General features: G+C 35.2%; 4 protein-coding genes across 13 annotated transcripts; 3 read left to right on the top strand and 1 right to left on the bottom strand.

The window, feature by feature from the left end:
- Window positions 1-4209, bottom strand: LOC105799527 (OVARIAN TUMOR DOMAIN-containing deubiquitinating enzyme 4). 7 transcript variants are annotated; one of them, XM_012630143.2, is made up of 8 exons: window positions 4005-4209; window positions 3070-3214; window positions 1907-2485; window positions 1671-1792; window positions 1337-1377; window positions 819-917; window positions 555-709; window positions 1-185 (listed from the first exon to the last, which is right to left on the bottom strand). In XM_012630143.2, the coding sequence occupies exons 3-8, from the start codon at window positions 2472-2474 to the stop codon at window positions 16-18; spliced, it is 1155 nt and encodes a 384-aa protein (XP_012485597.2). In that variant the 5' UTR covers window positions 2475-2485; window positions 3070-3214; window positions 4005-4209; the 3' UTR covers window positions 1-15. The 7 variants fall into 7 exon arrangements, with proteins under 7 accessions (XP_012485597.2, XP_052477438.1, XP_012485599.2 ...); XM_052621478.1 differs by having other exon boundaries at window positions 3070-3205; XM_012630145.2 differs by lacking the exon at window positions 3070-3214 and having other exon boundaries at window positions 1907-2005; window positions 2075-2485; window positions 4005-4205.
- Window positions 4210-6611: 2402 nt separating this feature from the next.
- On the top strand, window positions 6612-9410 carry LOC105799530 (protein cornichon homolog 1). Of its 2 annotated transcripts, XM_012630147.2 has the most exons (5): window positions 6612-6874; window positions 6948-7129; window positions 7685-7807; window positions 7941-8037; window positions 8915-9410. In XM_012630147.2, exons 1-4 carry the CDS (start codon window positions 6800-6802, stop codon window positions 8017-8019), a joined length of 459 nt encoding a protein of 152 aa, XP_012485601.1. In that variant the 5' UTR covers window positions 6612-6799; the 3' UTR covers window positions 8020-8037; window positions 8915-9410. The 2 variants fall into 2 exon arrangements, with proteins under 2 accessions (XP_012485601.1, XP_012485604.1); XM_012630150.2 differs by lacking the exon at window positions 7941-8037 and having other exon boundaries at window positions 6617-6874.
- Window positions 9411-10951: 1541 nt separating this feature from the next.
- Window positions 10952-16899, top strand: LOC105799525 (transcription factor bHLH48). Of its 3 annotated transcripts, none has more exons than XM_052620999.1 (8): window positions 10952-11977; window positions 12089-12217; window positions 12330-12395; window positions 14535-14603; window positions 14717-14788; window positions 15638-15842; window positions 15959-16008; window positions 16495-16899. In XM_052620999.1, exons 1-8 carry the CDS (start codon window positions 11480-11482, stop codon window positions 16531-16533), a joined length of 1128 nt encoding a protein of 375 aa, XP_052476959.1. In that variant the 5' UTR covers window positions 10952-11479; the 3' UTR covers window positions 16534-16899. The 3 variants fall into 3 exon arrangements, 2 of the variants coding, with proteins under 2 accessions (XP_052476959.1, XP_012485587.1); XR_008188792.1 differs by having other exon boundaries at window positions 10954-11977; window positions 15940-16008; window positions 16495-16607; XM_012630133.2 differs by lacking the exon at window positions 15959-16008 and having other exon boundaries at window positions 10959-11977.
- Window positions 16900-17042: 143 nt separating this feature from the next.
- On the top strand, window positions 17043-23206 carry LOC105799524 (putative pentatricopeptide repeat-containing protein At3g13770, mitochondrial). Its single transcript, XM_052621000.1, is given in 5 exon segments — window positions 17043-17901; window positions 18868-19199; window positions 19459-19730; window positions 20386-20905; window positions 21284-23206. Coding segments are annotated over 5 exon segments (3132 nt in total). The 5' UTR covers window positions 17043-17338; the 3' UTR covers window positions 22729-23206.

The raw sequence follows: 23206 nt of genomic DNA, 5'->3' as shown, positions 1-23206 counted from the left end.
TAATTAACACAGACTTTAAACATAAATTTTCATTTTCATTTTCAATCTCTCCACTAATTTTAATATAATAACTAAATTATCCAATATCATTACAATAAGTAAGATCAACATCACTATTTTCAATCTCATCCTACGCCCATATACATCTTCAAACAGAGCTCGACTCCCAGCTGCTGCTGAGTCACCTAATTTGATTTTCTTAGTCATTTTTAACCCCACGAGATGTATTATAATCGCATTTTACCCATCAATCACAAAACCAAAACCAAACAAACAAAATATCCCACAAACTGTTCACTATTTCTTACCTCACTATCCGTACATAAATGTCATTTTACATCTCTTTTCGTGATAACATGAATATAATGTGCGTATTATACGAGTTTTATGCTCACATCATGCACAAGGTCAAATGAAAAAGTAATTTATTACGTCAATAAAAAAATCATGAATAATCTTTAATTTGCATACAAATAGTTACACGCTATATGCTCTAGAAATTCAATGGTAATACTTATTAGCAGTCAGAATCTGAAGCTAAAGCTTTGATTTACCTGGTTTACTTCCAGGCATCTGCAGCGCATCATAATGACCAAAACCATGGTACAGAACTCTGACCGGATTTTCAGTACCATATTCTTGGCCATACTCAGCAATGGCAATCAAGCCACCGGCATCCCTGTCAAACATGTAGACCGTGATCGGCATCCTGCCAGATGCCATCATCAAGTTAACAGTACATTTATACATTATTTGATTTATAAAAGGAAAGAGGGAAAGAAGCCCTGCTCAATAAAATACACAAAACAAAGACTTACTGGAGAACATGTGAAGCCATGAACAGTTCAGGTTCACCTCCCCACACATGTGGCTTCCTTATATGTGATACATAGGTATCGAAATCTCCTTCAACAAACCTGTTGGCATTATTAATCAGATACATGTTTAAAAGAAATGTTTTTTAACCCAAATCACGCAATGTCTTCTTTAGAAAGGTGAATGTCGTATGTTTTTGCCCAAGGTGAATGACAAGTATTTTTGTTTTCATGTAGAGAACGAATTCTTGCATCCTCTTTAGTGGAACCTGCTTGGATACTATATTTAAATTTGGTAGGAAAAGTTGTATAACTGAAAAAGACAATCATTAAAACACTAGGGAGTTCTGACTTAAAAATGAACAAGTTGCCTACATGACTCCTCTCATCGAAGTCTTTGTTTCCTTTCATAGAATTTAACAATAGGTGGAACTTTGGAAGTTTCTTCTGGCAAAAAAATAGCAGCCAGAGAAAGTGACAAAGAAATGAGTCTAAAAGCCGACAAAACCAAACAGGCTTACCATTCCGTTTCTTTTCTTCGTTTGATGAATTCATCTGCAACCTGAAAAATTACACATTGCAGAGAAGGCAACACTAGATTATGCATCAAACGAGATTGTCGGCTTAAAAAGATCAGGAATCTAACAGAATATCCATATATCAAACAAACCAGCATCAAATTTGATTCAGTAAAATTTTTTATAAGGTCAGGAAAATCTGCGAACTTAGCAATTGCAAGTTATAAAAAGGGATATGCATAGTATATAATCAAGAAACCAATCAGAAGGAAAGATGCCTTTTTTATAAAAACAACACCAAAAAAAGAGTTTATGGAAGCAGAGATTAAGAATGTACTTTAGCTCTCAAGTCATCTGCCAGTTCCCTCTGAACTTGCTCACTTGGAGCTGATTTCCCAGATCTTAAACAAGCTCCATGAGCCACCGACCGAAACATACATCTTCCATCTCCAGGTATTCCTGCACGATTTAAGACTTAGGGAAGTGATTAAACTGATGCCTCCAATTTGATAACTGTGAGCAAGCACTTTCTGACCAGGCTGCATAAGGACTAGGGTATAATCTGCCACTCACCAATAACAGAATAATCGGTATAGACCTTTTTCCCATGAGAGAATTGAGCTTGAGAAGAATCATGCTCATCTTCCTTTCCCTGCTTTGCCCCACCAGCTTCTGCATGTACTGGTTCAGAACTCGAATAACAAATTAACAAACCAAAAGCTAAGCCAGCAGATACAGAACCTGGAGGCCAGGATTGAGATCCTCCAATGCATTTGAATTTTTGAAATGTTCCATGTTTGGACAGCAAAAGCCTCATTTTCATACTTTGACCGGCCCAAGAAATTTCAAGCTGTCTTTTAAGTTTTTCTTTATTACTAATTGATTCGTTAATTGTTAGAGTCTGGAATTTTCCACTTCGCCTAGATGAGCAGAAGTAGCCTGCTTGGAATTCTTGGCAGCCAACAGACGTTGTATTGGAAACAGAAAGACCAGTATATTTCACCTTGGTTCCAGAGTATAAACAATAGCAGCAGGAACTGGATGGTCCGCAGGAAATGATGCTGCGGAGACTGCTGCTCATCCGTCCCCTCAAGTGGACAACATTCTTAACACATGTGCTGATGGGAGAACAAACCATCATGTTGGCGAAACCTGATACACAAGCACAGTACAGAGAGCTTAATGCACAATAACCCAAAGGAATAAATGTCAAAATTATGTAATCAAACAATTAGTCGACTTAAAAAACAAGCATCAATTTGAAAAAATCAAATTGCATTTTTTTCCCACTGTGTATCATTCAATTTATAGAGATTATACGCAAATATCAGCCAAATTATGGAATAACCATACTCAAAACATCATGCATGAGTATAAGTACGTTAAATACTACATTTCAGTACCTTGACTTGCAAATTTTATACTTTGCAGTTGGGCAAAATGGTTTTTTCAGTAGTAATAGTATCATTGATACCCATTACTTCATGAAAAACAGTTTCTCAGAATGGACCTATGGTGAGAAAGGCAATAGCATAATGCATGTCATACTACTCCAACTGGGGTCCCAAATGCTAATGTTTCCCACCTCGTACTTAACATATCACAAGAACATATATTCTTATGATGATACACATAAAGTCGGTATAAGAGTTATCTTATTGCATACAGACAAAAGAATTCTCTTGAATAAAATAATAAGTTTCAGATTTAGGTTAGCTCAATTGTTGATTCCTGACCTCATAATCGGCCATATTTTTCATGACAACCTGATCGGTCCAAGCCAAAGAACAAACTAGGTTGACTGCTGAATTAGGAATGTTCAATTCTCAAATTGAAACTCTGAACAAGGTTAGCTTTAAATTTCATGTCAACCTGAGAACCCTGGCCAAAAATCAGATTAGGTTCATTGTTTGTCAACTCAAGTTTCATTTTGCACCATTCAATTCCATGAAAATTTGAATAAAGAAAATTTACCCCCACACACACACAAAAAAAAATAAGATTACTTAAAAAAGTTAAGATCTGAAGCAATTTGGAAAACATTAGAATGATCATGCCATTTTTCATCGAATCCCTAAAAACCTTGGAACCATTTCTGAATACTACTCGTTCCTTTGCCATATTCATATACTAATCGGTTTCTTACTTAAAGCAATACTCTATAGCATCTTATTGAAACAACAAGAAACTAGACCCTTATGATTCTATTATTATTACTAATGCTGATTCTGTATTGCAGATTCAAAAGCAATCATATCATCAAGTCGTCACCAAACCAACTAACCCATCTGTTTTGGAAATTAGAACCCTCTTATCCAATGCTATAACTATAAAGCCAATGTTAAAACTCATAAAGTTAATTGTAACAACAATAAAGAGCATAAATGTTCAAAAAAAAAAGGGAGACAAAATTAAATAAATAAAAAGTGCCCTAATAATAAAAAAACGAAAGAAAATTCTGAAAAAGAGAGAGAGAGATGAATATGAAAAGAGAAAGGGGGAAAGCAAACCTGATGGGATGAGAAAATGAAAAATGATAGTTTAAGAAAAGGAAAGAAAATGGAAGAAAATAGGGGCGAAAAAGGGAAGGATTATAAGAGTAGATGAAAAGAAAGGGTTAAAGGGTTGGACTATGGAAAGAGAAAAGAATCATCAGGAAAGAAAGAATTACCTGGAAATAACACCAAAAAGGTTCGGTTGAGAGGACAAGCAATGGATTTTAGTTTCCCCTCTTTCTAAAACTTGTTCTAATAATTCATTAGCCCGTTTAGCCGTATCGTAGAAGTTAGCTTCTTGCTCCCTCTTCTCTCTCTCTTTGTGTTCTTACACAGAAAACAGTGTACTGTTTTTACTTCTGGAACAACCGTTTTCATCATATTTCCAAACCGGAGTCATCTGAACGGCGTCGTTCCGTAACGTTTCCGCTGCTCATTTTGAATAGAAACAGCTTGAAGTTTTATGAGGGTTAAAATATGTCATAGGTCCCTGTACTCTTTATAAATTTAGAATTTAGTCTCTATACTTTTATTTTAAAAAATTTAGTCTCTCTACTTTTTAGATTTCAAAATTCAAGGTCAATTGTTAACATTGTTAATTCTTTTTTTAAATTTATTGGTCTGACATTTTAAATTTGAAAAAAAGAACTCTTTTAGCAAAGAATGTAACTAGAAAACAACATTGTAATAAACTTAAATTTAACAAAATAATTTTAACAGGATTAACAGTTGGACTGAATTTAAAATCTGAAAAGTAGAATGATTAAATTCCTAGAGATAAATGTACAATGGCTAAATTCCAAATTTTCAAAGAGTACAAGGACTTATGGCATATTTTAATCTTTTATTAATTGTTTAATAGTCAATGTATTTGCATAAAATGTGGATTTAGTCATTATACTTTAATTTGGTCAATTTTAGTGTTTTCACTTTTAAATTCTTGAAGTTTCAATCCCGACAACACTAATTATTAAATTCATTAAGTTAAATTTTACTGTTTTAAATTTTTGGACGGTGTTTTTCACTTAGCTCTAGTAGTTTCATGTACTTTTCGGAAGTATGGATAACTTCTAGGTGGTGTTTTTCTCAAGGGATTTGATTGTTTTTTTCATCCATAGGTAATTTTCATCTTTTGTCTTTCATAGCTTCATTGAAGTTTAGTAGGTCACTATCTATAAAAGGCAAAACAAATCATTAATAGCTTTAGTAGCAATACAATTTATAGACACTTCTCATTCTTCAAGGTCTTTCACTCGAGCTATCTTCAACATGGATAAGAGAAGGTGAAGATAGAGGGATTAGGTCTTGCATTAATGTCATGGTCTCTTATTCTTCCTTAAAATAAGTCAAGAAATCATAATAATGTTTTTCTTATGCCTCTCAATTTCAACTTTCTCATTTATTGAACTCAACATCTTGACATACACTAATCTTTCTATTGCTTTGGTTAAGCTAACATCTCGCTGCACTCTACTCTAGTTTATTCCTTAACTCATTTGTCACTTAAATTTATGAATAAAAAATTGAAAAATTAAGTTAGTTATGATTAGACCTGTCCATGGTTAGACCACTCGGCTTGACTCGAAGACATACTCGAAAAGTGAGAGGTTTTTAACAAAAATATAGGCCTGAAAAATGGGTTTGGACAAAAAAAAACAAGTCGAATCTCGTTTAAGGCTTTTTGGCCCCGAACTCGGCCCAGCTCGAATTAGCAAAAAGAAAAAAAAAGCTATTTTCTTGCTTTTTTGTTATTTTCTCATCGTTTTGCTACAATTTCACTATTATGTTACTACTGTTTTATCGTTATTATTTGAATATTATATAACTCTTATTTTATTATTGATTTTGTTACTATTTTAGAGCCATTTGTTTGTTAAATTATACCTATCTTGAGTGTTTTTTAAGTATAAATATTTTTTTAATTTATTTTCAATTTGTTAGGAATCATTTATTTTAATATTTTCAGTATTTTTGATGTATTATATATATTTTTAAAAAAAATTATATGAAAAAAATTAATTCAGGCAGGTAAGGTTGGGTCCGAGCCTAACAAACAGACCTAACATTTTAACAATACTTGACCCAAACTCAGCTCGACCCATCCCATAGACAGATCTAATTATGATCTAAGCTCATATTTAGAATGAAGTTTAACTAGAAGATTTGAATCCAACCTTGTAAGTGAGGATCAAGCATGAAGATGAAAACTCCATTATATTTAGGGAGTTGTGATGTGGTTTTTGTTATACATTTATTCAATTGGATTTGAGGCATGGATTTTATTGACGTGTAAAATATATGAAACCATAAATAAAATCTAGATAAGAAATGGTTGTTTATTCTAAATCTTGATTAACCTTTTGCTCATAATTTATATGGATACTCCGTAGTTTATTTATGCATTTTGGATGTTATGACTGGAGACAATGTTAGCGTCGGTTATGAAAGGAAGAAATGAGAAAAAGAAGTAGAGAAGAAGAGAAGGAAAATAAGGGGATAAAGAAAATAAAAAGAAAAAAAGAAATAAGACCAACTGTAAAATCGATATTAAAATTTTCATTTGAAATAATGATACTAACATACCATATCAATTTGGTTTTACATCCTTAATGCCTACATCGTCAACTGCTATAACATAATAAATTGATAATGTTAGTGACCTTATAGTAAATTTTAAAAATTTAATTATCAAAATGTAAATTTACTTAAACCTAAATGATCTATTTTGCAATTTATTCAGCAATTTATAATATTATCTCATTTTGAGGAAGCCGAAAAAGGAAAGGCAGGCTCCCACGCTGAAAAGTGAAAAAAAAAGACCACCCGTGTTCCATGATCCATGTATTCCACTTTCACTCGGTTCAAATAAAGTAAAAAACCCTGTAAAACAAAGGGTTTCTCTTTTCTCTCTGAAGGAAAAAGAAGAAGAATAAAAGGCAGCTAATCAGAGCTTTAACATTGTTGGGGGAAAATGGCTTGGGATTTAATTTTCTGGGTTGTCTGTTTCTTCATCAACATTGCTCTTCTTGCTTCATCCTTTTTTCAGGTAATAATACTCTTCTCTCCTCTTTTCTTTCTTTCTTTGTTTTTTGATCTTCTCTAATTTTGTTTTGGCACAGTTGTTATCATTATCAGATCTTGAGGCTGATCATCTGAATCCTTTCGAAGCTTCTACTCGGATTAATTCGATTGTTCTCCCGGAGTTCCTTTTGCAAGGATTTCTCTGCATTTCTTTCCTGCTTACCTGGCATTGGTTCATGTTTCTTTTCACTCTTCCTATCGCTGCTTATCATCTCATGTTGTAAGTTCGTTTACTTACTCCCTAAATAAACTATGCATTTAAGTTTACTCTGATTATTGTACAATGGCACCCCCCCCCTTCTTTGCTCTGTTAGGTTTGAATCAGGTCAAATATTTTAGACTTTATAGGTCGAGACCGATGATGATGTAGATATACAAGAACAAGATTTGAATCTTGCTAGGAGCTTGGCTTTAAATTTTAATTTTGGACTTTGACTTGGATCTTTGCCCTGAGGTTTTCTGTGCTTTCAAAACTGTTAGTGTTATATTTAGAAAGTTGTGAATTCATTCATAAGATTCTATCACCATTTCAGAGAGACAGATGTGTATAGTCGTGTTAAAGGAAAATTTTCAAGCAAGAAATCTTTTAAGTTAAAAGTTTTGTTTTGAAATGCTAACTCTAGGCAATGCTTGCATCATGGATCCTTATAATCGATTGAAAAATGAAGTCGACAAGTGAATCAACTAACTTTCCTTTTAATATAGTTACGTTTTGAACTAAATTCTGCATTCAATTTGTGACTGCATAATGTTTTATTTATAATTGATGTTTCAGGTACTTGAATCGGAAGCATCTTCTTGATGTCACTGAGATTTTCAGAGATCTTAATACTGAGAAGAAATATCGTTTTATCAAGTTGGCCGTTTACTTATTGCTCTTCACTGTAGTTTTGTTCAGGTTATTTCGGAACTTAAGCAATATTTTGTTTTTGATTCACTCCTATATTTAGCACTATTATTTCTGCACTGCCATGTACTTATTGCATGATTTAGTCATTCTAATTAAGCTTTTCCCTCTTTGTTGGGTGTAGACTCCTCTCTGCAAGCATATTCTTTTTCTTCGCATGGAAGTTTGAAGAATTAGACATTCGAACCTCTCTTTTCTACTAGTATTTTAGGAACCCTTTGGTTAGTCCTCTTGTCATAATTCAGCACATGCATGTACCGTTTCTCTGTTGTTGAAGTAGATTGCTGCATTTACAATTATATCCATGCTAATATTGCATGCATGCATAACCTGGCTAGTTTACTGTTGCATTATGCAAAATAGCTTCCAATGTGTCCAAAATTTAGTATTAACTTGCGTATCAGATTTGTGATATTTGATTTATTTTTCTTCAACTTTTGACTGTTTAAGATTCAAGAATTTCATTTTCAAAAACTGAAACTCCCTCACCAGGGATATATTATTAGTAAGTTATGGCATACTTGCAAACCAATCTATTTCTATATGTATTTAAAGATTCTATTTCCATTAATAGATTATAATTCTATATGTATGAAAGATTCAATTTCCATCAATAGGTGTTACGTGTCTTTGGACCCAAGCTGTCTTTGTTAGCTATACATGGTGTATCTTGTGAGAACTGCAAAGTATTCAAAAGTAATGCAAGCTTCATTTGTTTATATTTTCTCCTAGCAGAATTATCGTATTTTCTAGTGTAAACTAGTGGAATTACGTAATTTCTTTCAGTACCCTACAGCTAGGAGGATGTCACAATTAAGCAGTGATAAAAATGCTGGTGTGTCTTTCATTCAGAGGTGTTTAGAGAGATGCATGCATGTTCATAATGGAGACAAGTTAGCTCTTTCTTTAATTGATGTGAAGATACTGTAGTTCTGTTGTTTGCTGCCTTAGAATATACACATCCTGGAAATTATATTTCTTTCTGTCTATATAGTTTTCTTTCGTAATTAGTTTCTTTTTGCCTTCTTGAGATTTCTATCCGATTTCTCTGTTTCCCTATGCATGTTATGCATGCTGAAAATAACCTCCAATTTGCAGGCTAGTGATATCTGCGTTCAACTCTTTACACGATGAAGTTGATGTGCATGCATTTTGATTACTTGGCACTGTGGTAGTTGGTATTTGTAAGTCTGTGTGTTGAAAGTGAAACCTAGCTTACTGGAGTAGATGTATCAAAAGTTGATAGTTTGATTAGTTTACTGAATGGGTTTTTACTCGGGCTGATTGATGCAAAGGGGAGGTTCCCTAGACAAATTTTCCAAGTTTTGAAGAATCAAGTGAAAGGAGTGTTATCTTCCTAAAGAAATGATTGAATCAAGTATGCTTTTTTTCTTGAAGTTCCTTCTAATATATTGAACTGATTGATGATCCATTTATGTTTTTGCTGCCATGGGCACATGTATTTCCTTCCTTAACTTCTGTTTTTCTTTTCTAGATTAGACCTTAGGCTTGAATTTTTACAGCGTTGTTACCTTCAATTTCATTCAATTTTGGTATTTTCAGTAGCTTTTTAAAATATTCGTCTTTGAGCCAATTGAGCTTCTGTTTATAAAAATATTAAATTAAACTAATATTGTCAAAATAATAAAAACTATTTAAAAGTTAAATCCAAAATGAAACAGGACACATGGTTGTCCACATTCACTATGAATATGGACATATCAAAGATAATTTTCTAAATTATATAAAGTTTAAAAATATTAAAAGTTATTTTCTTTAAAAATATGATATAAATTCTATTGATACATTTTAAGAAATATATTTTAAGAAATATAAAAATATATAAATAAATTTATTTTTCAATCTTTATATAAGGACATATGGTCATGGCAAATCCATCTCATGTTTAGATTCATCTTGATCATGTGCTTTGATCCATCTCATATTAATATATGAACAGTTAAGTTCATGAAAATGACATGTAAAATTCACTTATTATTATTATTATTTAATTGATGGATTTATTGTCCAATAACGAAAATTCTTGGCAAGTGTTAAATTCCCTTCCTTTCCTTATTGAAGAATAAATTTATTTACTTTCCAAAATAAAATTTTATTTTTTATATATCTAAAAAGGTATCAGAATTTAAAAATTGACACATATTTAAAAATATATATTTTTTAATATTTTAAAATTTTATATAATTTAGAAAAATCGTCTTCAATGAATCTAGATGATCATTGGTCGGGCTACAAAGCTCGCCTGAAAAGTAGGAGGATTTAGACAAAAATATAGGTCCGAAAAATAGGTTTGGACAAAAAATAAGGTCTTTTTTTGGCCAGACTTGGCTCGAATATCTTTTTTTTCTTTCCTTCTGTTGTTTTGCTATTATATTGTTACTATTATGTTGTTATTGTTTGAACTTTGTATATTGTATAACTCTTTTTTTTATTACCCTTACTACTATTTTAGAAGCATTTGCTTGCTAAGTTACAACTATCTTAGTTTTATTTAAGTATAAAGATTTTTGAATGTATTTTTAATTTATTGAGAAATATTTATTTTAATTTTTTTAATGTATTTCATGTATTGTATTTATAAATTTGTTTTTATATAAAATAATATAAAAATTTTAAATACAGACAGGCCAGGCTGAGCTCAGGTTTAACATTTTTTATCTAGGGCGCTTGGGCAAAATTTTAGGCCTATTTTTGGGCCAAATCTGGGTCTAGAAAATATAACTAAAATTTTGTCTTGGCCTGGCCCGGTCTGACCCATAATTAAGTCTACATATTTATAAAAATTAAAAGTACTAATTTTTAACTATTTTAAAAATGAGTTTTGAAATGAATGAACTTGTACAATTATTTGTTTAGATTCATTCCAGTAAAACATAAAAAATATTCCTTTTAATTTATAAAAAATTAAAATATTTATTTTTTTACTAAGGTGGCAGCTGACTTGACACTACCACATCAACAACTGTGACTGACACAAAACATTACATTAACGCTATAGCAGTTAAAGACGAAAAATGTTGATCGAAAAATTTAATTGATACAACTTAAAAAATTTAAAAGTTTAATTGAATATATTTTTGGTGAAGAGGGTTGATTGATTTTTTTTTATTAAGGAGGTTTATATACCCTCAAATCTGATTCAAACATAGATAATTATTCATGATAAAAAACACTAAAAACGATTCGGGAAACCGGATTGAGCCGAAATCCAAATTCAGCCCCAAACTTGTAAATATTGGAAGCTTATGGCAGCTCGAAGCGAACTGACCCAAAAATCTAACCCAACCCAACTCAACCCAGCGAACTTGTTTTCTCCTGATCTCAACCAACTGTACAAGTTTAGTGCGTTTTCCTCGTCGCTTGCTCTCTCTGCAGAAATAATAAAAATTTATAAAAGAAATTTCCTAATGTGTCTGCACTTTTCAGGGCGACAAACACTCTCTCCAACAACGTTTTACTCATTCTTCTAAGCTTGAGCTGACCGCCCTCCACGAATCTAACCCAACTTTCTCGCTTCACTTCTTTAACCTGTTAACACTGCAATTTGGGTTGAACTAACCAAGTGGCTGCTTTTTATTTTCCTGAATTTTGAACGTGGGTATTTTTCACACTTCCCAAATTGCCTAGTCCCCCCGCCCTCTAATGGAGTCGAAGGCAGGGACGACGGAAACCAGATCCAACATAACGGCGTCGGACGGGGACCAAGTTGCGGCACTCGAATCCCTACAATTTACAGACGAATTCCACCGTTTAATCTTGGCTCCGCCATCTGACAATGCGACTTCTCTCACGGCTCTTCTTGAACTCCCGGCTTCACGAGCCCTTGAGCTTCTTCACTCTCCGGCTTCGGCTAAGCTTATCGCTGCTTCGGCTTCTAGCTTTGAAGCTTTAAAAGGAAACTTTCTTTTTCCCTCTAATACCACTTTGATTGATCAAGCTGCGAGGTCCTCTGTGTTTGCTGGAGGGGTTAACAACACCAATAACAAGAGCAACGCGCCTGAAACGACGTCGAACAATGCAACCTTGAATCTTGAGAAAGCAGTGAAGAGTGAGCCGGCGGAGACCGAGTCATGTCAGCCGTTGGTTTCTGACCCAGCGGTGGAGAAGCGGAATTTCAAGAGAAAGGATCGCGAAAAGAAGGTGGAAAACCATACACAAAAGAAAATTTTCAACTAGCGTTTCTGGGATTTTCCATTTTCGGCATAATTTTAATTAATCAGCTTAATAATTCGTTTTTGAGGGGTTTTTTAGGCTAAAGGTTCAACGAAGAAAAGCAAAACTGCGGCGAATGATAGCTCAGATGGCCCTGAAAAGCTTCCCTATGTTCACGTTAGAGCTCGCCGGGGAGAAGCAACGGATAGCCATAGCTTAGCAGAGAGAGTAGTTCACTAATATCCTATGAAATCACGATTAACTCCTTAATTAATTTTCTTATTAGTATTTGCTAATTTATGTTGAAGCTAAATTTGGTGTTTAATACGGGGAATTATAGGCAAGGAGAGAGAAGATTAATGCACGAATGAAGCTACTACAGGAGTTGGTACCTGGTTGCAATAAGGTGAGTTTCAATTGGATTAATAGGTTGGTTACTGATTTGATTGTTATTTTTTTTATCAAACAAGGATTATCTGTCTAAACGGGCAACAAGAAAGGTCTTTAGATTCCTTTTTGTTAGTAAATGTTGTCTTTGTCACCTTTTGCACAATACTTCCGTAACAATAAAAGTGATGATCTTGATGTCCTAATGGCAGTTTGGTGATTTTAATGTTTTGGCTACTTTTCTTTTGTGGGGAGAGTTTGTTCAGAGTCACTTTTCTTTTCTTTCTTCTTTTTTTTTTTAATTAAAAAAATGGTTCATTTCATCTTTTTTCTAATAGCAAGTCCGGTTTTGTTGTCCTTTTAGCGATGTTAGTATAAATCGGAAAGCTAGATTTTCTAAGATCTTTCTACTTGGTGTTTTGGACTTTGAATCATCTATGAAAAGTATAGTTTTGGTCATGCGCAAATGCTTGAGCTTGACATTACCATGAAGAGCTCTGTAGACATGTCTAGTGGCTTGTTAGATTAGATGTCTTTATGGGGTACCATTTCATTGATATAGAATGGTTGCTAACTTCTGTTATAGGTTCGGTATCTGTCCTCTACAGGATAAGTAGAAAAAGGATGACAAAAGAAAATGCTTTTTACATGCCAAATATCCTGCCTAACTACATGTGGACATAATGTGGTAGTTCTTGGCTAATTAGTTTTAATTGTTCACGACATTATCTTGATTTATTCCTTAACATTTCATAAGATCTTTTTGACAAATAAAAGGAGATCTGAGTCTTTTTCTGGCGCCTTTTCTTCATGAAGTGACCACAATTCAGCAGAGAGTAGATAAGCAAACCTGTGAATAACCTTTCTTTTCCTGGACCACAAGTCATGATCTCCTTGAAATTTTAAAGGACAAGAGTTTTGGAATTTTTGAAAAAAAATTGTTGATTTTAATTGCTTTCAGTCTGATGCCTTTCACATTACATTCTTCAGGAGATTGGAACTACAGGATTCCATCTAGCTTTAGATTTTTGTTTTGGAGGTAGTCAGGTTGGAACTTATTTTAGTATGAGGCCATGATTAAGCCATCTATCTGTGTGTCATGAAATTTTCAATTCTCTCATGTCTTTTAATGGTTCCTGGTACGCAGCCTAAGATAAGCTTACATGGTTATTCCGAAAGTTGAAGCCATAATTTTCAAGCAATCAAAATCTAGGTGGATTCTACTATACTAAACTGGAAACTTACCTGCTTCCCTTTGAGTTGACTTCCTGCTTTTAAGTCTGGTACTCAGGCCATTTATTTCCAATATCTGAATCAGTGTTGTTAAACTGTGCACCTTAGCACCAGAAATCAAACGTGCACTTTTGATCAGGCGCACACTTGTGTGCCTAAGCCCACTTTTCTGTAAGGCAATAAGCACCCAAAAATAGAAGTCTGGAAGTTATTTTTAATTAATTGTACTTTTACTAGTAAGAAATGGGATAATATTGAACTCGCTATTCTCAATATTTGTGTGTTCAACAACATATATGAGACTAAGGAAATCATGCATATTGGCCAGTAAAAGAAAAATGGAAAATTTGTATTTTTGTTAGATAAATTGGATTCCATACGTGAGACTATAAGGAAATGATGCATAGTCTAAGAACAGGAAAAGAAAATCTTGCATGTTTTGCAAGTTAAATTGAATTTACGGTTTAGAGTTTAGTATTATTATGGGTGGGGGTATATAATATATACACACATATTGCACCTTCACTCAGACAAATGTCTGTTTTGTGACATGCTCTCCAGCAATATGTGGGTTCTAGCACGTAAGTGTGCCTTGTGCCTTTGACAACACTGACATTATTTTCAATTAATGCTTTCATGTAGACAAAGTATCCTTGTAGCCCATACAAATTGTTTCTGGTAGTTTCAAATAAAAACAATAAATTAAAGTTCAAATGGTAGTCCACCCTTCTTGTATGTTTATTATAAAAATATTCTATGAGGATTAAATGTCAAGAGCTTTGTCAGCTATGTTTTTTGTTTCTTAAGGCATTAGGTTCAAGAAATTGAATGTTGTCTGAAGCGCTTTTAGTTTGAATTTCTTTACAGAATGTCTACAAGACTACAAATTTAAATATATTCAACAAGTTTGTAATCTGTTCTGCAGATTTCTGGTACAGCTTTGGTGTTGGATGAAATCATCAATCATGTGCAGTCCCTACAAAATCAAGTGGAGGTGAGAATTGTTCATCTCAAGCATCATTTTTGTGTTGCAGTTCTTATCAATGAGACTTGCAGTATCTTCCATTCCCATGGTCTGATTCTGGTATCATGTTTCTTTGGTTGCAGTTCTTATCAATGAGACTTGCTGCTGTGAACCCGAGAACTGATTTCAACCTCAACAGTATATTCACAACGGAAGTAAGTATCTGGCACCTTGTCTTATATGCCTAGTGTAACATTTGGAGTTGAAAGCTCAGCTTCTTTGGTAATTCTCCTAGTTCATTTGACTGGTAGTTCTGCAAAGTTTTCAGCCTTCTTTAGGTTCGGTGGGAACTAAGCTACGACTATATTCCTCCAGAGGACTTTAATGTCAGAGGTTTCCTGAAATTTTCTTATATTCATTCTAGAATTGTTGTTTATGAACTCAGACTATAGATTGGTAAGGTGTAAGTGGGTGTACACTACGTTCTATGGCTTCTTCCACCAGATTCCTAGCTGGTATTTCAAAGGACTGCTTCTCATTAATATTTGGAGGGCAGTTGGTCATGTCACGACCACCATCGTCATCTGCTCTTTATGCTTTCAACCATTGGTTAATGTGACTGGGAAAATGGTTGTCAGTCAGCTAATGGTAATGTAGATTTCGATGGAAAATCAGAATGGTGCCAGCCATGATGGCCCATTGTTGCTGGAAAATATTGAAATTCATGGGTCTTCAAATGATTTATAATGCTGTCAGCAGAATGGTTTGAACGGAAAATGCTGAAATGCTGGTTCTATATTACCCTTTTGTGGTGAAATCTGGTAATATAAATTGGTAATTAGACGAAGCCATAAAACGAAGTGTACATATAAATTGGTGAAATCTGGTAATATAAATTGGTAATATAAACTGGCTTTATAATGGATTATGTCGGGTAGGAGCATATATATGATGCACAATTTACATGGTATACCATCAAGTTTCTCTTAGTCAAGACAATAGGTATTGATTTAATTACCTGAAAATTTCCACTAACAGGTGTAATCATCGTTTAATACTTGTAGAGCGGATCTCTACCGGACAGTAACTTCCCCAGTATGGTTATGCCTCTAATATGGCCTGAGGTTCAAGTCAATGGCAACAAGCAACAGCATCAGCAGCAATGGCAATTTGATGCACTTCAGCAGCCTGTTTGGGGGAGAGAAGTCTGCAATAATTACATCACTCCAGAGAACTCACTTTTAAGTTATGACTCCTCAGCAAATTCAGGTAGATAAGGAATGAGTTTAGTTGCTTTCTGAATTATCATAATTAGTAAATTTGCAAAACCACAACCTAACATTTTGAATCACATCTAACTTTCAAGTTTCATCTTAAACAAGCAGTAGCAGAGGTTGAACTATTCTCTTCAAATGGTCAATGGACAACCAACAAGGTGGTTGTTGTCAAGTTTCCTCACAGATTGCATTGAATTTTGACATTTCCCTTTAATAAATTGAATAGAATTTTTGAGAAAGAACAGCATAGCAAATTATGGAGAGTCGGAGGAACTTTTTGAGGTTAAAAGTTTAAGGAGTCATGATTTAGTTATCCCTGTGGTTATCTGCACTGGCTATTATTGTACTACAATGCTGGATAAAACCGAGGGAAAAGCTAGGTGGGAAGGGTGTCAAATAATTGTTTTTCTCAAGGTTTTAAAACTTATCCTACAATTACTTCATTCAGAGAACTTCATTTCTTTGTTGAAGAATTGATGAGAAAATGATGTTGTCAGCTTCGAGTTCCAGATGTTTGCTACTTAAAACTTTTATCAAGTTTGATATTATTCATACAATTTCGTTTCATAAATGGGTTTTGTATGTTCCTTCTCATGCCAATGAAACAGAGACTGAGACTAACATCTATTGCAACTTTGGTGCAGCAACGTTGCATGCAAATCAAACTGAAAATGGAGCTATGAAGTCTGAAGAAGTTCCATCGGTTAGACTTGTGGAAAGATTGTTGTAGTTGTAGCTAGTATTGTATATATATCAAGTATTAGAAAATAGCAGGAAGTAAAGGAGAGACTCCTATCATTTATCTCTTGGTTTCCATGTCATATATTTACTCAGAGTTGGTTGGAAACCTTGGGATTCCTCAGGACCAGAGACAAGAAAGTCTCAGTATGCTGTTACTACTATTATATACATATATATATTAATTACTATATATACTAAACTCAAAAGTCCTTCAATTAATACTTCATTTGCGGGGTAGATTGATTCATATTGTAAAATCATAGAACGAACTATGGTTACTATTATGAAAGATAGTTTCTTTTGTTCAATATTATATATTTGCTTTAGTCCTTGACAGACTGAATTTGTGTATGAACTATGAAAAGGGTTTCAGTGGCGCCTGCTTTGTCCAATTCTGTTTGGTTGTATTTGATCGGAATGACGAGGATGGCATCTACACATTTCATTCCAATGAATCAATTATGGTGACAATAACAAGGCAGTCCGAAAAATGAAACCAGTCCAGTGAAAAGCCCCCCAAAAGAAAAACGTAGTAGATTACTCACGCCATAATGGTCCACTCTCCAATGGCCCAGAGCTCTTGTTTGTTACGCAAATTCCCAATGATTGCTTTGTATCGTATTTAATATTTCTCTGTCGATAAGAAGGAACACTACTTCATAACAAGTTTCCGCTTTACTAAACGCCAATTTCTTGGCTTGGCTTGGCCACTTCCATTTCCTAATCAGTTGACCAGATCCAAAAGAAATGGGTGGTGGAGCAGCAGCAGCTCCAATTCCCCGTCTAACAGCGATCACTTTCCTATTCCTCCTCCCCATCGTCATTCAATCACATACTCCCACCATCTCCGTCAGAGACTTCGGAGCCACCGGAGACGGCAAACACTACGACACAGCCGCCATCCAGTCGGCCATCGACAGCTGCCGCACTAAACCATGCTACGTGACCTTCCCAACAGGCACATACCTAACTGCCACCATCTTCCTCAAATCCAACGTGATTTTGGACATCCCGAAAGGCTCCACCATCTTGGGTGGGACCAAATTGGAAGACTACCCGAAAGAGTTCGATAGGTGGTATGTGATATTGGCAGAGAATGCAAGGGATGTAGGGATAACAGGTGGAGGGGTGGTGGATGGGCAGGGGTTGGAGTTCGTGGTGAAGTTCGACGAAAGAAAAAACGTGATGGTGAGCTGGAACCAGACAGGGGCTTGCTCCGGCGATGAGTGTAGGCCAAGGTTGGTGGGTTTTCTTGACTCTACCAACGTCAGAGTTTGGAACGTTACCTTCAGGCAACCGGCCTACTGGTGGTAAGTCCCTTTTCTTTTTCTCTCTCTATCACGTTGTGATTGCATATGTGTCAGAATCGTATTGGTTACGAACCTTATCCCTTTTCAGTTTGTCCCTCGGCTCTATTTTATTCAATTTCAATACAGACTTGGCAGTCGTGGATGCCCCTATCCGTGGCTGACACATTGCATGTGAGGCTTTTACTGTTAAAGTTACATATCATTATAACTATAGTTTGATACTCCATGGTTTTTCAAGTAAGAGAGTGAGTTTTGGCATTCCCTGCGTATGCATATTTTAGTTGGATATCCTCGCAATGATGATTCTATTCTGTAAGGATACTTGGATATGAATATAGAGGTCTAATTTTCCCAAGATATGAAGTAAACTTAGAAAAGAATTAAATATCGCACTCTTTCTTGGGTTGGGATAACATAGCTTCTGTGAAGACAACCCCCTACTAGAGGATGGTCAATGCTGGCCAACTTCATTTTAGACTCTCCCTTGACCCGAAGTTCCAATTTTGCTGGATGCCTCCTTACACAAGTTACACCCCTTTTTTAGTATTACTTGTTTTGTTTTCTTTAAGTTGCTTTTGCTTCAAAGAATATAATATTATCTATTGGAATATAATTCATATAAGATTATTTAGTAATTAATTATTTAAATCATATTTCTTTTTCAATGGAAAGCATCTTGCAATTGAATATATGTTTCAGGGACAATTCCAAGGTACAAATTCAAGGGATACCATGTTTCTACAGTTACTTTGGTTTGTTGTGATTTATGGAAAGATTAGGATGGATAACACACTTGAATGTAAGGATGGATATAACGTAGGGAATATGAGATTTGATCATGTAGATTTGAAGTATGGAAACAATTAGTAAAACCTGAAAATTGCTATTAGAAAAGGGCTGAGATGATATAAACAAGAGATTTGGGTTATTCCATGTATCCTGATGAACAATTTGGATAAATTGCAGCTTGCACATAGTTCGATGTGAAAACACATCTATCCATGATGTTTCAATCTATGGAGATTTCAATACACCTAACAATGATGGAATAGACATTGAGGATTCAAATAATACAGTGATTACAAGATGCCACATTGATACAGGAGATGATGCTATATGCCCCAAGACATACACTTCCCCTCTATATAACTTAACTGCAACCAACTCCTGGATTCGAACCAAATCTTCTGCAATTAAACTTGGAAGTGCTAGCTGGTTTGAGTTAAACAATTTGGTCTTTGACAACATTACTATTGTAGATTCTCATAGAGGGCTCGCATTGCAGATACGTGATGGAGGTAACGCTATCTGGTTTTCGTTTTTAGTTCTTCTTTGATCTTCAATGTTACCCGGTTTTACGCTAGCTTAGTGAACGATTTTTGGTTTGTGCAGGAAATGTAAGTGACATTACTTTCTCAAACATAAACATCAGCACGAGATACTATGATCCGTCATGGTGGGGGAGGGCTGAACCAATTTATGTCACGACTTGCCCGCGGCACTCAGATTCATCAGAGGGTTCAATCTCCAACTTGAACTTCGTAAACATCTCCGCAGTTTCCGAAAACGGTATCTTCTTATCAGGTTCTAAAGGTGGACTGCTAAGGAATTTGAGATTCATCAACATTAACTTAACATACAAACGATGGACGAAATACATGGGAGGGTTGGTTGACTATCGGCCGGGATGTCAGGGACTTGTGAACCACAGCACAGCAGGGATTATAATGGAACATATTGATGGTTTGGATGTTGAGAATGTAAATATGAGATGGTTCGATGGACGAACGGTGCAATGGGATAATCCGTTGGACTTCAGGCCTTCTACTGTGAACAACATTTCCTTGCTTAATTTCCATTCTGGTGTCTACAAACAGGGAAGGGGGTCATCGGAGCAGATTCCCCTTTTTGGCTCAAATTGAATTCATCATTGAATTCATCATTTTTACACGAATTGTATGCGTGGACAAACCTTTGAAGGTGTAGTTTTACTTATAAACTCTTTATCAGCAAAGCTATTTAAAACAAATGATTGATTCACTCTTTCACTTTTTAGGAGTAATTAATCATGTTTGGTTTTTGTTCTTTTGGCCATGGATACTAGTGTTCACCAATTGCCACGAAGTCATATTTTGAGGAATAGAGATAGATGGTGGGGAATTTTTATTTCAAATATTAACTTTTTTTTAAATGATGTATAAATTAATTAAATTAGAACTCCAAATCATTGATTACGAGTGTTTATCACATCTTGAGATTACGAGATCAATTTACAAGTCTTGTCATGTGTATAGCTGTATAAATTTAAAATTGTACTGTATAAAAATTAATTAAATTTTATTTAAAAACCATTTTAAATGTGGCTTTTTTAAGATGGATTCAACAAGAAAATCTTTTCGGTTATAACTATTTCATTCACTGAGATAATACGTAGGTTTTGTGACATTTTTTTTAGTGCCGTAAAATATCAATGTCACTGAAGAGTTTAGAAAGATATAGTTTTTGAAGATGAATTTACTTCGAAAGCTGAACTGCCTTTTCCATTACTATCCCAAAAGTGCACCATTTTCATCTTTAGTCAGCTCCTTTACCACTCACCAGCTAACTCTCACTACCTTCCCGCCAAACCCACAAATTGTTTTAACTACCTTATGCTCCAATGGTCAACTGAAAGAAGCTTTGATAGAAATGGCGGCTCGAGGCCTTGAAATGAAGTTTGAAAGCTATGATATGCTATTAAATGCTTGTATAAAGAAAAGGGCATTTAGAGAGGGCCAAAGGGTCCATGCCCATATGATCAAAACAAGATATTTACCGCCTGTTTACCTTCGAAACAGGCTGATCATTTTGTACAGTAAATGTGATCGTTTGAGGGAGGCAAGGAATGTGCTTGATGAAATGCTTGAGAAGGATGTGGTTTCTTGGACTGCCATGATTTCTGCTTATTCTCAAAGAGGGTTTGCCACTGAAGCGTTGGATCTTTTTCTAGAGATGTTAAGATCAGGTATTTATCGCTAGCATGATTCTATACAATTTTTGCTACATGCATGTTAACGTGGATTCAGTTTGCTACGTTTCGAGTTTTTTTATTTTAGAAAATGGGATGTTTATTGTGTAGACTTGGGTTCTAAATTTCAATACGGAGCTATCGCTCTATAATCAGTTAAATCAATATGAGCTAAAAGAGATTGGTAATGTCTAATGTAAAATCACATTTTCAGTCTTGTAAGTCTTGTTGTGGTTTACTAAAATCCCGTATTGTCAACGGATGATATAACTTATTCTTGATGGTTTATGAATCGCCTTTTATTAAAATGGATTGGCACCTTACTTATTTTGATTTGGTTTCTTGTTACTCTGTGGTGACATGACCTTGCTGCAGTTACTGAACCGAATGAATTCACCTTTACCGCTGTACTATCTTCTTGTACGGGGACTTTTGGTTTTGAGCTGGGAAAGCAAATCCACTCCCTTATAATCAAGAGAACTCTTGACACCCATATCTTTGTTGGGAGCTCACTTCTTGACATGTATTTCAAAGCTGGTAGAATTCATGAAGCTAGAGAGGTTTTCGAAAGCCCGCCGGAAAGGGATGTTGTTTCATGCACTGCCATAATTTCAGGGTATGCTCAGTTAGGGTTAGATGCAGAGGCACTAGAATTATTCCGAAGATTGAATTTAGAAGGAATGAGTTCAAATTATGTTACTTATGCTAGTGTTCTAACTGCATTATCTGGGCTTGCAGCATTAGATCTTGGTAAGCAAGTTCACAACCATGTACTGCGATGTAAACTTCCCTTCTATGTGGTACTTCAGAACTCTTTGATCGATATAAAGTGTGGGAACCTCATTTACTCGAGAAGGATATTTGATAACATGCCTGAGAGAACTGTTATTTCATGGACTGCAATGCTTGTGGGGTACAGCAAACACGGAATGGGAAGAGAGGTAGTAGAGCTTTACAAATTGATGAGAAATGAAAATAAAATAAAACCTGACGGTGTCACTCTGCAGGGTGTTTTATCTGGTTGCAGCCATGGAGGGATGGAAAATGTGGGATTGGAAATCTTTGAGGAAATGGTGAATGGGAAAAATGGGGTCGAGCCTGACATTGAGCACTACGGGTGCGTTGTAGATTTGCTTGTGCGTGCTGGTAGAGTAGAAGAGGCTTTCCAATTTATCAAAAAGATGCCTTTTGAACCAACTGCTGCTTTGTGGGGTTCACTTCTAGGTGCTTGTAAGGTTCACTCAAACATCGACGTTGGTGAATTTGTAGGGCATCGACTGCTAGAAATTGATCCCGAGAGTGCAGGGAACTATGTTATTCTATCAAATTTATATGCTTCTATGGGGAGATGGGAAGATGTAAGAATGGTGAGAGATTTGATGTTGAAGAAAGCTGTGAAGAAAGAGCCAGGAAGAAGTTGGATTGAGCTTGACCAAACCCTTCATTCCTTCCATGCAAGTGATCCTATTCCTTCGCATCCAAGAAGGGAAGAGGTGTTTGCAAAGATGAAAGAGTTATCAATAAAATTCAAGGAAGCCGGATACGTTCCTGATTTAAGCTGTGTTTTACATGATGTGGATGAGGAGCAGAAGGAGAAGATATTCCTAGGCCACAGTGAGAAATTGGCATTGACTTTTGGGTTGATTTCAACCTCTGATAGAGCCCCACTCCGTGTGATTAAAAACCTCCGGACTTGCGTTGATTGCCATAACTTTGCCAAGTTTGTTTCTAAGATTTATATGAGAGAAGTGTACTTGAAGGACAAGAACCGGTTCCACCATATTTCCATGGGAGTTTGCTCCTGCGGAGACTACTGGTGATGTCTGAAGTTTCGAAACCGTTTTCTACAACTGATAGTTCACCAGAAGTAGTGTCCTTGCCTGCTAAGAAACCTTGCCAACGAAAGAGGTCATCATAATCATATTCAAAACAAAAGCAGGAAACGACTGCCAACTTCTTGGCACCTGGATAGATACTGTTTCAGCTATGGTGGTCAAAGAGCAGGGAGTGACTATTGTATGGAATGAAGCAGAGAAGATTACAGGATTGGAAACACCCTTTGGCTAACTCAGGTAATGTGGAGATCATCTGTTCTATAAACGGATTTGGGTGAAATTAAGAAGTCTTTGTTTGACTGCACTACTAAAACTGATTTGGGTGAAATTAGAAGTGGTACCTTCTTTGGCTTTGGGCAGCGATCATAAGATACCTATGGCTATGGTTGTGATCAAAAGAAAGGGAATGATAAATTAGTATAATTCAAAGGTTACTTCAACTCATTTCATTCACTCTGTTGAC

This window comes from Gossypium raimondii, chromosome 9 (assembly GCF_025698545.1).
Source record: "Gossypium raimondii isolate GPD5lz chromosome 9, ASM2569854v1, whole genome shotgun sequence".
NCBI classification, from domain to species: Eukaryota; Viridiplantae; Streptophyta; class Magnoliopsida; order Malvales; family Malvaceae; genus Gossypium; species Gossypium raimondii.
Note: the sequence above shows the minus strand (reverse complement) of the source record. Positions and strands in the feature narration are given on the sequence as shown.

Bases quoted from the DNA above. Each gene is read 5' to 3' on its own strand.
- LOC105799527 (XM_012630143.2), bottom strand. From the start codon at position 2,474: ATGATGGTTTGTTCTCCCATCAGCACATGTGTTAAGAATGTTGTCCAC. The intron at 1,793-1,906 runs GTGAGTGGCAGA...TAAATCGTGCAG, and splicing joins TACCGATTATTCTGTTATTG to GAATACCTGGAGATGGAAGA. The intron at 918-1,336 runs GTAAGCCTGTTT...TAATGCCAACAG, and splicing joins CGAAGAAAAGAAACGGAATG to GTTTGTTGAAGGAGATTTCG.
- LOC105799530 (XM_012630147.2), top strand. From the start codon at position 6,800: ATGGCTTGGGATTTAATTTTCTGGGTTGTCTGTTTCTTCATCAACATT. The intron at 7,130-7,684 runs GTAAGTTCGTTT...TTGATGTTTCAG, and splicing joins GCTGCTTATCATCTCATGTT to GTACTTGAATCGGAAGCATC. The intron at 7,808-7,940 runs GTTATTTCGGAA...TGTTGGGTGTAG, and splicing joins TTCACTGTAGTTTTGTTCAG to ACTCCTCTCTGCAAGCATAT.
- LOC105799525 (XM_052620999.1), top strand. From the start codon at position 11,480: ATGGAGTCGAAGGCAGGGACGACGGAAACCAGATCCAACATAACGGCG. The intron at 11,978-12,088 runs GTGGAAAACCAT...GGGGTTTTTTAG, and splicing joins GAAAGGATCGCGAAAAGAAG to GCTAAAGGTTCAACGAAGAA. The intron at 16,009-16,494 runs GTGGTTGTTGTC...ACTTTGGTGCAG, and splicing joins GTCAATGGACAACCAACAAG to CAACGTTGCATGCAAATCAA.